Genomic DNA, 15240 nt, shown 5'->3' on the forward strand with positions numbered 1-15240 from the left:
CAGATTCAGAGCATCAGGAGGGGAATTGCCAGCCAGTCTCAGCTCTCTGCACAGATTCCTCCTGGGCTTGCTCATTAAGAGACACCATGTTCCTGGCTTTGTCAAAGAAGTTTCTGGTAGAGCAGGGGGTCTCTACACATTCCAGAAAGATTTGGAAGCTTAGGACCACCTGCCATAGCCCGCTCGTGAGGAGTTCGTTTTTGTGAGAGTGACTCCAGGTTGATGCATGGGCTCCGGATATTTCTGTCTACTTTTGGGTTAGTTGTGGATTTTGCATCATCTTGCTGAGTTAGATTTTCCTCCTGGGAGGGAAGGCAGTGAAGGCAGGCTCCCATGGGCTCTCAGCCATAGGATATGGCAGAAATCTGCAGCCTCTGAGTTCCAAGGAAAGGCCGACTGGCACCTTGCTAGATATGTGCTTACTAGAAATCTGTGTCTGTCTTTTTTCTCTTCTCTCTCTCTCTTTTTGATGACTTATTTATTTGTTTATTTTAAAGTGAGATACACAGAGAGGGGGAGAGGCAAAGAGGAAGATCTTCCATCTGCTGATTCATTTCCCAAGTGGCCGCAATGACCAGAGCTGCATTGATCCAAAGCCATGAGACAGGAGCATCTTCTGGGTCTCCCACGCAGGTGCAGGGTCTCAAGGCTTTGGGCAGTCCTCGACTGCTTTCCCAGGCCACAAGCAGGGAGCTGGGTGGGAAGCGGGGTGGCTGGGATTAGAACCAATGTCCATACAAGATCCCGGCGCATTCAAAGCAAGGACTTTAGCTGCTAGGTTACCATGCTTGGGCCAGCTTCATTTCTCTTCTCTCCTTTTCTCATCTCATCTCTCTTTTTCTTTCTTTCCTCCTCTTTTCTCTCCCTTTTCTCCCTCTTCTTCGCTCTCCCTCTCCCTCTGGGATAGTTCCTTTCGGATTAGTAAGTAGACATGGCCACCGTTAGATGTGTGTCTGTCTTTAAAGCAGTGTCTGTCAGTTATATGTGTTATGACCTCAGGTTCCAGAATTCCAAGGCAGCATCCCTTCAGGGAGATATATCTCTTTGGATCAAGCCCAAGTTTACCATCAGTCATCTGGCTGGGAAAAGGACAGCTCAAAAGAAAACACCTTGCCAATGAACTGGCTTGCACGTTTTTTCTCGAAGCATCCTGTGGATGATTCTTTATCCCATGCCAATTCACCGCTTTTGTTTCCATTCATATCGTCTGAAGATGAACGATACTTTTTTTCCAACTTGAGGTAGGAAGGAGGATGATTTTTTCCCCTTAGTATTTGCTCTTGAGTTATACAGCAAATCAACCTCAGCATCCAGGGAGAAGACGGGGCCTGGGCAGACTGTGTTTGCTAAGTGATTCCATGTGTGCTCCCAAAGGGGGTAGCTGATGAGTTCCTTCTGGGCTTACTTGGCTGCTGAGAAGAGCATGGCTGGCTCAGCGGAGAGGTGTCTTTTCCTCCCTGAAAATGTTGAACCCTAACCAAGTGGAACTTTATTTCTGGTGCCTGCCAGTAATTTCCACCTCTTTGAAATCAAGTGAAGAATTTTGGCTTCAGTTAAGAGTCTGAAATGATCAAGAGGCCTGAGTGGAAGGCAGAATGAATCCTGGGAGCTGCAATTTTGACCAAGGAACAGTGTTTGTGAAACCCGAGGCCCAAGTCCTTGCCGTGAGGCCTGTGCCTTGGGGAAGGGGCGCACCTGTTAGGAGATGAGGGGGTTAGCGTAGAGTTGAAGAGGAGGGGCGTGTACTCCTCCCTTTCCTGACACAGTTACTCGTGAGGGATGGATTCTGGCTTTGAGTAGTCAGCCTCCTGTCCATGAATGAACTTCCTCTGCTTCTAACCGACTGTCTTGGTTTTAGCACTGAAATGTCCCCATCCTGATAAAACCTGTAGTCCTAGCCAAACCAGGATGATTGGTCACCTTGACCAAGTTTTAAGGTATTTGAGGACCACATGAAAACTGAGGTTCTGGCCCAGATCCTTTTCCTCCTTTCTTTGTTTTTCAAAAAAGTAGGAGGGGGGTCTTCAAAAATATGGAAAATGTGTATGTGTGTATGTGTGTGTTTAAATGTAATATTCTCATGAAATTTCTGAAGTGCTGTCATATACAGAATATTCCCACTAAATGTATGGGACCCTGAAGTTACCAGAAAATTCTTCACTGTCACTGCTGCGTGTCTGCAGTGTGCTGGGTAACGGGTCTTATTTAACAGTCGTCATGGCAGCTCAGGAGCTTTTGCATATTATTTGAAAGGCGAAAAGGCTTTGGGGAGGGGAGAAAAATCTTTGGTTGGTTTACTTCTCATATCCCCACATGGTTGTTGCTGGGCTGGGACTGAGGTTGAGGCTGGGAGGTAGGCACTCAGTTCATGTCTTCCACATGGTTGGGAGGAAATCACGCAGCTAGGGATGGGACTCAAACCCAGCTACTTCAAAATAGGTTGCAGGCATGTTATATGCTACACAAAATGCCCACTCTGCCAGGATATTTGTAGACCAGTTTTTATGGAGAGACCGGGACTGAATGCTGTGATAGGTTGAGTTTCCCAATGTGAAGCAGAATGCCGCTGAACCACACTTCAACTTTAATGTTGCTTGAATGGAAAAATCTAGGTGCGTTCTGCTAAATGAAAAACTGGCTGAATTTGATGGTAAATGGATAGTTTTCTCTGGTTTTGCAAAGCTCTGTGGCCATTAAGTGACCCACCATTTCCATACTCATTGCTATTCTTCATGATGACCTAGGGTTCTCTGTCCTGGAAGCTGCATTAGCTACTTCAGGCTGATCACTGTCACTGCCCCTGAATGGTTCAGTTCTTAACTGGATTAGTAAGTGCTGGGTGCACAGAAGCTGCTCAGTCAAGAGTTGTTCTGTCTGTAGTTTAAGTTATGACACATGGGCAATAATCTTAAAATGTTTTTGCTAATTATATACATCCAAGAATTTTTAATATAAAAACCACCAAAGATTCAGTGTGTTAAAGAAAGAAATGCTATACTTCTACAGTCCGAAGTTAAACAAGACAATCCTTCTCCCAATATTTTTGTCCACCAAAGAAAATCTGTACCCTTGGTTGTCTGATTTGGGTTAGCAGACAGACTTCCTTGCCATCATAAAAGGTGTTATGCACATAATACCAAGATAGACACAACAAATCCTATTCCAGGTTGCAAACCGTTAAGTGGTTCATTTCAGGGGAAAATCTAATCCAGGCAGCTCAGCCCAAATAAATCCCTCTCCCTAAAGCAGACACGATGGAAGCAGTTAGCACACTGGTGGACGTCCTGCCGTGTGGGCGTCACAGTGAGAGGAAAATGTCTTAGATTGTGTGGAATGAGGCAGAAAGCTTTTGGGCACCCTCTGCTTTTACTTCATCACTTCACATGTCACAGTTGTGTGCACACCAGACGGTGAAACACAATCAAAATTACGTCATTTAGATGAGAGGGTAGTGGACTGGCTGCTGGGAGGAAGAGCCTGTGCCACCCTCTGACCTCAAGGGTTCCCATGGAGATCAGGAAATAGGAAATGCATAGGAAGAGCTCATTCAGGCCCAATTACAAACCTCTATAGGTGTTTTTTTTTTCTGCTCAGAGTGCCATGACAAAATCCCATAGAATGAGTGGGTAGCCTAAACCAAAGAGATTCATTTTCTCCTGGTCTAGAGGCTGAATGTCTGGACTCAGGGTACAGGCATTGCTGGCTTCTGGCGAGGGCTCTCCTCCTGTCCTGAGAGTGTGGCCACGTGGCCTGTCTTCCAGGTGTCCGTGTGGAGAGGCAGAGAGAAAGAGTTTTCTCCCTCCTCGAGAAGGCCACCAGTCCTACTTAGCCACAGTTCCTGCCCTGCCCTCCATGGTCTCATTTAACTTTAATCACTTCCTAAGGGCCTTTTTCCAAAATACAGTCACCTTGTAGGCTGGGGCTATAGCTTATGAATTTTGTGGAACACAGTTTAGCCCACAGCAATAGACCCTAACACATCATAACTGACATATTAAAATGTGATTATACCATATGTTACATCCTTATATAAGTATATATTACTCTATAGTAAGTGAAAATATTTTTTGTAATTTTGTCTTTAAAATTATTGGGATCTGAGTAACTCATTTAATTACAACTGGCTACTACCTGTCAGTAACACATTCATACTTGGGAATTTTTCAAAGGAAGGGAATTTACATGTTTTTAAAAATATTTGTGAATTCTAAATTATACAATGAAATTGATATGCTAGATTTTTATGAATTATAATTGATAGTTTTTATAGGAATACATGGGTGTAAATGTTTTATTTAAGAAATTATTTTTATCTTATTTGAGACACAGAATGACAAAGAGGTAGAGAGACTAATAAAAAAGATCATCCTTCTGGTTTGCTTCCAACATGCCAGCACCAGCCTGGACAGGGCCTTACTGGGCCAGGAGCGTGGAACTCAGTCGGGGTCTCTCATGCAGGTGACAAGCACCCCAGCACTTGAACCACCATCGTCTCCCAGGCTGCACGCTAGCAGAATGCTGAATGGGAAGCAGAGCAGCAAGGAACCAAACCAGGCCTTCTGATGTTGGTTGGGGGGCGTATCTTGTTTGAGAAGGTGTAGACTTACACAGAATTGGTAGAACCAAAATGAGATGTGGATCTCAATGATGGGAACAGTACAGTGCATATTCTGAAATCATAAAATTCCGTTAGCTTTAGATTAGGCACTCCAAGAGCTCCCAAGTTGTTTCCACAATGCTTTTCAGTGCCTTAAGGGGGACCCGTATGTTCTACTCTGGCCTCCAGCTGCTCCAATTCAATGACTGTTTCGGTCACAACTTTTACAGGAAAAGTATGTCTCTAGTACGAAATCAGGTGGAAAGTTTTTTGTTTGTTTTAATTTATTTACTTGAAAGAGAAAGAGGCAGAAAGAGATGGAGACAGATGTTTCATCCATTGGTGAACTCTCCAAATACAATAGCCAGGAGCCCAGAGCCAGTAGCCAGGAGCTTCTTCCAGGTCTCCCATGTGGATGTGGGGTCCTAAGGCTTTGAGCCATCTTCGACTGCTTTCCCAGGCTTCAGCCAGGGAGCTGGATGGGAGGCGAGGCTGCTGGGATTAGAACTGTCACCCATATGGGATCTCAGTGTGTGCAAGGCGAGGACTTTAACCGCTATGCTATTGCACCAGGTCCAGTTCAGATCTCTTATAGGTGGCACAAACCCAAGTTCTTGAGCCACTTGCTGCTCCCTAGGGTTAGCAGGAAGCTGCTCTTAACGGCAGAGCATGAGCCTAAACTGAGGGACACTGATATGGCATGTAGCCATCTCAAACAGCATCACCAAATGCTTGTCTCTTTTTAAAATTGTAACCAGTGGGCTTAATGGCAATGGCTCAGTGACTAAAACCTCGCTTTGCATTCTCCAGGGTCCCATATGAGTGCTGGTTTGTGTCCTGGCTGCTCTATTTCCTGTTTGCTCTGCTTGTGGCCTGGGAAAACAGTAGAGAATGGCCCAAAACCTTGGGACTCTGCACTCACATGGAAGACCTGAAGGAGCTCCTGGCTTCTGGCTTAGCGTTGGCTCAGCTCCAACCATTGTGGCCATTTGCGGAATGAACCAGCAGATGAAATATCCTTCTCTGTGTCCCTTTCTTTGCCTTTCCAAATAAATAAATAAATCTTTAAGAAAACATAAGGAATAAAATTGTGAGCAATGGAGTTTATCTGACCCAGTGTTCTGAAAGCCGTGTGTGGTGAGGGTCTTTTTACTGCATCCTAACGTGGTAGAAACACCACACAGTGAAAGAACATGAGGTACAAATTCTTCGTGAGGCCAAGGAAGCACACAGAATAGTGATGACCACCATGTCCAGACCCAGGCCAGGATCCCGGGGCCACTCTTGACCCATGCCTGAGGTCCGGGCGGCTTACCCTAGGCGTCCCAGTAGTTGCTTCCAGTGAGCTTCAGCAAGAGGAGGTTTTTTTTTCACCTCAAGTTTAAAGTCCAGTCCCTGAGCCTTCATTTCCCAGTTCAAAATGGTACGACAGAGTGCTCAGTCTGGTTAGTTTTTAGTCTCGCTTTAACAAGAGTACAAAACCTCAGGGCACAGCTCACTTAGGGTCACCTGGTTCTGCACCCACTGGGCACGGTAAACTAATTACGTGTCCTTCCGTCACCACAGTAGTTCTTTCTTTCATCTGAACCAATGGAAAGCAGAGAGGTTAAGCCTCTTAACCACGATCACGGCTTCTGGAGTTGGCAGGCTGGGATTTGAATTGAGACCTCTTGGCTTCCAATTTGTGAACTTAACTGTTGTGAAACACCACAGAAGCGGACTGTATTGAATTTGAGAGAAAGGATTTGGAATAATAAAGCCATGAGTGGAGAGACAGGGCAAAGAGTCAGGAGGAGAACGTCTTGGTGGAGGGGGAGGGCACGGCCAAGGAGGGGGAGGGGACACCCAGGGAGGGGGAGGGCATGGAGAAGGCGGCGCGGGCTGTGAGTTACGGGGGGTTTTTCACTGTGCCCTGGCCTACTGCCTGTCCTTCTGAAGCAGCTCTCTCTCTAACTTAACCCCTGTCCTTGGTTCTCCAGGAGCCACAGAGTAGCCAGCCCCGTGCTAAAGCAGCCAGCCCGTGGGGCCAGTGGAAGGACCACGGTCACAGCGATTGTCCAGACTGGTGGGGACTGGAGCACCGGCCTCTTGAGCGTCTGCAGAGATAGGAGAGTGTGTACGTTCTTCCTTTGTCGTTTCCATTTCCCCCTTGCTATTTTCTTTCCCAAGAGGTCAGTGAGTAGAAAAGCTACATCAGGGCCCCCGGAGAGAAATTTAATGGGTTAAGAGTAACAGGGCTAATCTTACAAATGCACTCCTTGGCTGGAAAAATCTTGTTTTTCAGCAGTGTGGATGCTTTCATAAAGGTAGGGCTACCATCAAGTTTTTCTTTTTTCTTTTTCCCCAGTGGCAAAATCCACTATTGTACAGGCACACAATGGCTGCCTTTGCTCACTGCTGGTGAGAGTGTAAATTGGCACAGTCTTCTGTGAAAGGCTTAGCAATATGTATAGAAAGCACCTTGAGTGTTACATAGATTTTGACCTAGTAATTACATTTGTAGGAGTTTTGTCTGGGAAAATAAAATTGCGCCAGGATTTACTGGCAACATTAAGTTTTGTAGCATGGTTGATTATAGCAGAGACCTGGAACGATGTAAAATTTTCAACGGAGAGCATTCACAGAGTGAGTTATTATACAGGCATGAAAAATCCTATCAGAAAATGGCGTTCTAAAGAAATGAAAGATGTTCTAGAAATATTTTCAGGTTAAATAAAGAGATCACACAGCTATGAACATTAACACGATTTTTTTTCCCCCAGAGGGAAATTACTTGAAAAATATCTGAGAAGGATATAAATACAGATGTTTTTATTTATGACTGGTGTCTCCAGATGGCAGGCTAATGAGTCACTTTAATTTTCTTTTTTGCTTATCTCTTTTCAATGTTTCTGTGAAAAGTATGCGGCAGTCTCATAAAGACAAGAAAAATTACAAAGTAAGCCTTCTTTATGGATTGAAATGTTTTCAGACACTGGTTCTGAGAAATACCGAGGGTCCTCCAGGTACATCATTTTACCCTGGGTTTGAAGTGTAAGACACACTCCTCTGTTTGTGCCCAGGGTAGTCGTGACCCACTCCTGGTCCATATCAGGAACCCTTTCTAGCACATGATGCTCTCAGCCGAGGAAGTAATTGTGTCGCAGAAGCTCTTGGAGGAGTAGGGAACCATTTTGTATGTGAGGACGAATCTCTCAAGGTCAAAATTCAACAGACCTTGGATCAGATCTTTTGGAAGAACAATGACTCTCTTCATCCTCTGGAGGCTTTTGTGACCAGATCTGAATCTGTCCTAAGGTCTCACAGGATAGATCAGTCCTCGAGCTCTGAGCCTGTCCTCTTTCGGCCAAAAGTCTCCCTGCCACTGCCGCTGCAGTCGGTGTGTGCCCAGGCCCTGGACAGCTGCCGTTCTGTTGTTCTGTGCCGCTGAGTGATGTCAGCAGTGGTCAGTGCTGACTCGCCCAGCTCGGCTCTCCCTTGTGGGCTGGTGCATTGGCTGACCCTTAAAGGTTCCCCCTTCGACACTGCTTGGTCTCAGCCTCCTTGCTTCCCTGCATCAAGGGGATATCCCAGGTTTTCTCCAGCTGCCTCATGTGAGCTCTGGGTCTCTGCATGCCCCCGCCAGCACTATCCCCTAGGGCCCCTGTAAACCTGCTCCTCCAGACCCCCCTGAGTCCACATTCCCATGGTGGTGCCGCCATGGTGGTGGTCAGCGCCCACGGTGTGCAGAACCTTGATTTGATTTGTTTGAACGTTTATTCTGTTTGGTTGAAAGGCAGAGTTACAGAGGAAGATCCAGAAACCTTCTGCCGGCTGCTGCACTCCCCAACTAGCCACAGTGGCCCCAGTGGCTGGAGCTGAACCAGACCAAAGCCAGGAGCTTCATCTGGGTCTTCCCTGGGGTGTCGGGGCCAAAGCACTTGAGCCATCTCCTGGTGGTTTCCCAGGTGCATTAACAGGAAGCTGGATCAGCATTGGTTTGGGGCTTGCGAATCAGTTTCCATATTGGATGTTAGCATTATAGACAGCTACTTAACCCATATAGCACAGTGCTGGCCTTTAGTTTAATCTTTTATGTATTGATCTATAGGAGCTCTTTGTGCATTATAGATACTTTAGGCTTTTGGTAGGTGGTTGCCAAAACTAGTGGTAAAGAAAAAGGACCCCATGTTCCCATTCTTGTTCATCCCTTCTTGGCATTGATTGGATAGTTGCATATTTCACTGCACTACTTGCAATATGGAGCAGTAATAATTGACACAAAAAATCTTTTTTAAAAATGAAATTGTGGGCCTGGCATGGTAGCCTAGTGGCTAAATCCTCACCTTGCACATCCTGGGATCTCATATATGTGCTGCTTTGTATTCCTGGCTAATCCATTTCTCTTCCAGCTCTCTGCCTGCTTGTGGCCTGGGAAAACAGTTGAGGCCAGCCCAAAGCCTTGGGATCCTGCACCCATGTGGGAGACCTGGAAGAAGCTCCTGGTTCCTGGCTTTGGATTGGCTCAGCTCCGGCTGTGGCATCCACTTGAGTGAATCAACGGATGGACGATCTTCCTCTCTGTCAATCCTCCTTTATGTATATCTGACTTTTTAATAAAAATAAATAAATCTTAAAAAAGGAAGTTGCATGACTTAAGACTGCCCTACAGGAATAAATCTGAAGTAGTGGTAATTAGGACACCATCCAAGAGTGCATAAATCCACAGCCAAGTAGCATAATTGGTGAATGTGGAAAACGTGGGGAGACATGGACTCTGAGGCCAGATCTGGCCTCTGCCCCTCACTAACAGTCGTATAAATCTGGATGAATTACCTAAGTTTACTAGGCATCAGGTTCCTCATCTGTAAAAATGATGACATTAAAGGAATTTTATAGTACTGGTACAGAGACTAAATGAGTTAACAGATGGAATGTGAATATGTACCTATAAAATATAGATTTAAAGATTTATCTTATGCATTTGAAGGGCAGCATTACAGAGAGGGGAAGACACAGATAAAGAGGTCTTACATCCGCTGATGCACTTCCCAAATGGCCACAATGAGCAGGGCTTGGCCAGCCTGAAGCCAGGAGCCAGGAGCCAGGTGCTTCTTACAGGTTTGTACATGGGTTAGGGACCCAAACACTTGGGCCATCTTTGGCTGCATTGCCAGGCCATCAGCAGGGAAGTGGAGGGGAGTAGAGCAGCTGAGACACACATGGCTTGTGAGCATTGCAGGCAGAGGTCTAATCCCTTATGCCACACCAGCTCTCTGGAAAATGTATTTTTTGAAGAAGATTTATTCGGGAGGGGTTGGGGAAATTCCAGTGACTATGAAATTGTGCCATAAAATGAAACGAAAAAAAATTTATTCATGTATTTGAAAGACAGAAAGAATCTTCCATGCACTGGTTCCCTCTGCCGAATGGCCACAGTAGCTGGAGCTGGCCCATTCTAAAGCCTGGAGCCAGGAGCTTCTGGGTCTCTCACATAGGTATGGGGGCCCAAACACTCGGATCATCCTCCATTGGTTTTCAGTGGCACATTATCAGGCAGTTGGGTTGGAATTTTTTCTTTCTTACAAGAGCTCGGCTCATAATGAACTCTGTATGAATACTAGCTGTTATGTAAGTTTGTTCTTCATAGTTTTTTTTTTTTTTTAAAATAACATCTGACTTTTAAGCAATTGAAATTTGGGTGTGTTTCCTTTGGCATCTAGTACTAACTCGTAATGAACACTTAGATAACATGAATATATGACACAAAAGATTAAAAATAAAGATAACAGCATGCATTTTTTTTTTTAAAAAAAGACCTATGAATCATAAAAATATGGTGGAGTTCCAATGTGCATAAACAACTTCCCTGCTATATACTCCCTGAAGAAAGTGGGCATCTCTTTACAGGTTAAACACAAATGCCTCTGAGGTTATTGGGAAAGCACTTTAAAGTTATGCAATTTTTGATTTTTTTTATTTGCAGGGACCTGTTGCATTTCATAATTTACACATTAAGTATGAGCTGATCAATTTTAAAAAAATGTAAGATTTATTTTTTAAAAAAATCAGATATACAGAGAAAAGAGAGACAAAGAGGAAGATCTTCCATCCGATGATTCACTCCCCAAGTGGCTGCAATGGTTGGAGCTGAGCCAATCCAAAGCCAGGAGCCAAAAGCCTCTTCTGGGTCTTCCGTGTGGATGCAGGGTCCCAAGGCTTGGGGCCATCCTTGACTGCTTTCCCAGGCCACAGCAGGGAGCTTAATGGAAAGTGGTGCTACCAGGACACAAACCAGTGCCCATATGAGATTCTGGCATGTGCAAGGCAAGGACTTTAGCCACTAGGCTACTGTGTGGGGCCCAAGCTGATTGATTTTTATGTGTCATTGATTTTTTATTTTTCTATTTCATGGTCACATACCTTGTGACCAGTCGGTAGCTACTGTACATTTACTGGATGTTTTGTTGTTCTTTGAGGTGTTCTAGTTGTCATGCCAGGTGGGGTCTGCTAATTTCCCTGGCTTTTTTTTTTTTAATGTGAGGTGAAATAGCTCAGACTTTTGAGAGACTAAATTAAGAGCTTGCTGTGAGCCCAATGATGCTCACAGTGGTTAGCTCAGGTCTTGCTCCTCTCCTCCTCTCCTCCATGCTCCATCCCGAGCTCTGTTAGACTTTGTGCACATCTGCTACTTCAACCACTATACCAACTCGAAGCTGCCTAGAATGCCAGAGCATTCTTTCATGGTTTTAAGATAAAATAGCATCCCTGGCTTTTTGTATCTATGTCACTAGATTTTGGAGTAGGAATGTGCAACACTACCTGTTGGGAAAGGGACTGTAAGTAGGGACAGAATATTAACAGAAATTTCTAGGTGCTGATGTCATAGTACATATGACTTTGAATCTGGTGCACTTACGGGCTGCGGTGACTATTAGGTAACTATTCTGACACTCGTTAGAATGGCCACAGTGAAAAAGACTGGCAGTCCAAGTGTCGGTGAGGGTGTGAACAGTTGGAGCATCTCGTGCATTGCTGGAGGGCGTGTCAGCATAGACACTTGGAGAACTGTTTGTTATTTCATGTAAGGTTAGATATGTAGGATCTAGCAGTTCCACTTCTAGGAATCCACTCAAGCAAAATGAAAACACAGGTACATGTAAATACTTACAGGTGAGTATTCCTAGCAGACTTATTCATATTATCAAAAATATGAGATAATTGAATGACTGTCAATAGGAGAATGGATAGGTAGATGTGTAGAGTATTAATAGAAGAAACTATCACTCAACGTTTTAAAAATCTATATAGTCATGCAATAACGTAGTTGAATCTGAAAAAAAATGACAAGAAGTCAGAAATAAAAGTCAACATAATTCAATTTACATGGAGTCCAAGAAGAAACAAGTTTCACTAATGAGAATAGAGAAGATGGAACAGTGGTTGCCTCTGGAGTGGGAGGTGGTAGGGTTGGCTCGACTGCAAAGAGGCGCGGGGCACTCTGAGTTGTGACACTGTGCTACCTGTTTGCTGGGTAGAATGGAATGTAGAAACTCATCCAGCTGACCACTTAGGGTTGCATTTACTACTGTACAAATTATGCTTTTACAAAAGGTTGATTTTGTACATTTCTCGAAGGTTATGGTTAGCTTGGTATTTTTTTCTATTTCCTAGTCCTAAGTATTTGCGTTCGTGAGAGTTAACATCTTTTGCAATGGTGGATGACATTAACTCTTAACTGTCTATCCAGGATCCTTGGGCCATTAATGGTTTTCAGTGGATCCATGAACCCCGTGAAATTGAATTTGCCTTTTAGCGTGGTAGTGTGCATACATTTTCTTTTCCCTTATGAAGTGAATTTATTAATACCATCATATTCTCAAAAGGGTATGTGACCCAAAATTTGTTTTGACTAGAGCTTCTGTGTCAGAAGATTCAGACAAATGTGTCAGACACAATATCAGGAGATAAGGATGAATGAATTAATAAATGACATATTGCTTCCAGTTCATGTTCCAGGAACAACGCTCCTAACAGTTTGCAGATTAAAACTGTCAGATGTTAATGGTTTCGTGAAAGTAACAAAAATTAGAGTAACATCTGGTCTGAGAAATAAATTGCACCATAAAAGTACATTTATCATTAAATAGTTTTCAATCATGTCTAAAGAAAATATCCTATACACTATATCTATCTTAAATATGGAAATTAGATTGATAGAAGTGATATTAGTGATTCAACTGTAAAGAATCACTTTTGCGTTGATGAAAAAAGCTAGTTACCACAGTCACTGCTAACAGAATTGCATCAGGCTAAACTTTGTTAATGTTCACAAAAGAAGGCAAATTTTATATGACTCAGTTCTGGCACTTTCCATATACTGAGTCAGTCCCTAATCGCAGGAAGACAGCATAGCATTAAATTGGTGGCACTGGGTTGCAGATACTCTTAGAGAGGTGAAATTGCTCTAAGAACCTCTGAGAACTTGGGCTTTCTCTTGTGTGGTTGTTGACAGGTCTCTGTGGTCTGTTCTGTCCGATGTGTCTGGAGTGTGACATTGCCAGGCGTTATGGAGAGTGTCTTTGTTGGCCCTTGTTACCTGGGTCCAGCTTTGCATTGAGAATTGGCATCAGAGAGAGATATAAAATACGGGTAAGTGTATGGGAGGTCTGTGTGAACCTGGATCTATGTAAGAAGCTAGATGTCTTCCAACTTAGTGATTTTCAAGGGGAAGGGAAAAAAAAAAAAGAGGAATGGGTAAGGATGCTGAAGAAAAGAAAAACCACTTAGTGCAAAACTTTGGGAGAAGAAAGAAGTTTCTCATTTCATTCTTTACTAGGAAATAGGTTCGGTCCTTTAATCTTTTTTGATCAATATTTTTCTTTTCCTTTTAAAAAAAGATTTTAAAAGATTTACAGAGAGAAGGAAAGACAGAGACAAAGATATTTCATTCGCTGGCTTACTCCCCAAGTGGTTGCCATGGCCAGAGCTGAGCTGATCTGAACCCAGGAGCCCGGAGTTTCTTCCAGGTCTCCCACATGAGTGCAGGGCTCCAAGGCTTTGAGCCATCCTCTACTGCTTTCCCAGGCCACAGCAGGGAGCTGGATGGAAAGTTTGGCAGCTGGGACATGAACTGACACCCATATGGGATCCCGGTGCATGCAAGGCGAGGATTTAGCCACTGAGTCATTGCACTGGGTCCTTGATGCATATTTTCAAGGGAAAATGGTCATGTGGATTCTTGGTCAGTGTTCTCCATGAGCTGTGCTTTGATGAAGGTGACTGGAGGATGTAGCCAGAATTGGTTTCAGTTCCAAACCATTACTCATTCCTTCAGTGCTACAGAATGGAAGCACTGTTATCTTTTTGTTGTTTAATCAAAAAGATAACAGGTAGAATCATACAGGATTTGGAGGATATATTTAGGAGTCAGACTTAAAATATGGTTTATAGAGCACATGCAGAATTCAGCTTTGGGGTTTCCTGGGAGTCTCTCAGAGAGCCCGATAATGAACTTCCAGCACAGCGGAGACTGGAATATGTGGGAGGTTGGGAAGGGTAGGTCATACTCGGTAAGATGTGAACAGCTTAAGAAAAGACATCTCTGGATGTGTTCTACAGATGATCCCTTTGATATGTTTTTAAGTGAAGGAAAAAAAGGGAAGGCATAGAAGTATACAACTGTTTCATAAAATATTATGTATATGTATGCCTAGGATGACATGCAACTGTCCTGGAAGTGCATACAGGAAGCTGGTAACGGTGGTTGTCTGCAGTCTGGTTAAATGGGTGGATGGGAGAAGCTGCATCTGGGCACTTACTTCTGACTTGTACAGTATGTTCACCTGTTAACCACTGCAAAGAAATAATGGGGAAGCCAGTGGTTTCAAGGCATGGGGGCAGAGTTAGAATTCCTAAGAGCAGGTGGGCTGTGAACTGTAAGTACAGGTTAGCAGCTGAGCTGATTGGCACTTGCGCCACCTAGTGTCTCTCAGTGTTGGCTTAGGGTGCTGGTGGATCTTGGAGGTGCAGGGGGCTTAGATGATCAGTAGGTGGCGCTGAATAGCTCTCCAGGCAATGGAACTGTGAGCAAATGGAGACTGGTCTCACCCTAGGGCACGTTATGCACGGATTGGCTGGTGGCGCACTGCTGTTGGCCTCTTTCCGTCTGTCAGGTGGCTCGGGAACTCAAGATGAGGACCTCCTACCTCTATGAAATCTCTGTGGTCCCTGCACCTAAGGATGCCTTGGTCTGACAGAGACAACTCCTCACTCTTCATACCTTCCTTTCAAACCCTCCTTCAAAGTGTTCCCCCTTCACCCTGATTTTCACTAAATAGTATGAAAATAAAATTATTACTGCCCCTAAAATCTCTACTGCTGTCCTTTCTTTACACAATTTTCTGCTGACAGCTTGCTACTGTCTGGATTTGCTATTCCGGTTTAGCCTGTAAAGCAGATTTCAGGGGTGAATGCTGGGGCCTCCACCCCTGTGCTGGCCTGGGGCTTTGGAAGGTTGCATAGCTGCTCTTTCTCCCCTAGCTGAAGGAGAACTGTGAGGCTGAAAGAACTGCTTTGTGGCCTTCTTAGGTCAAGCTACTCTCCCCATAGTGTTAGAGAAGGGGCAGAGGATGGTCATTTTGGGTTAACACTTGCACTGTGGA

The 15240-nt window shown here is 44.3% G+C and overlaps 1 protein-coding gene across 1 annotated transcript; it reads left to right on the forward strand.

Annotated features, from left to right (window-relative positions):
- Positions 1-976: 976 nt before the first annotated feature.
- PLAC8L1 (PLAC8 like 1) lies at positions 977-14937 on the forward strand. The gene is made up of 4 exons (XM_040976057.1): positions 977-1241; positions 6577-6713; positions 13092-13228; positions 14692-14937. The coding sequence occupies exons 1-4, from the start codon at positions 1117-1119 to the stop codon at positions 14830-14832; spliced, it is 540 nt and encodes a 179-aa protein (XP_040831991.1). The 5' UTR covers positions 977-1116; the 3' UTR covers positions 14833-14937.
- The last annotated feature ends 303 nt before the right edge of the window (positions 14938-15240 follow it).

This window comes from Ochotona curzoniae, unplaced genomic scaffold, assembly GCF_017591425.1.
Source record: "Ochotona curzoniae isolate NIBS_2020 unplaced genomic scaffold, NIBS_Ocur_1.0 contig_1, whole genome shotgun sequence".
NCBI classification, from domain to species: Eukaryota; Metazoa; Chordata; class Mammalia; order Lagomorpha; family Ochotonidae; genus Ochotona; species Ochotona curzoniae.

What these genes read in the sequence shown, in the direction of transcription:
- PLAC8L1 (XM_040976057.1), top strand. Translation starts at nt 1,117, where the DNA reads ATGAACTGGCTTGCACGTTTTTTCTCGAAGCATCCTGTGGATGATTCT. An exon ending in TACTTTTTTTCCAACTTGAG is followed by an intron (nt 1,242 to 6,576) that starts GTAGGAAGGAGG and finishes TTGGTTCTCCAG; the next exon opens with GAGCCACAGAGTAGCCAGCC. An exon ending in CTGCAGAGATAGGAGAGTGT is followed by an intron (nt 6,714 to 13,091) that starts GTACGTTCTTCC and finishes GGTTGTTGACAG; the next exon opens with GTCTCTGTGGTCTGTTCTGT.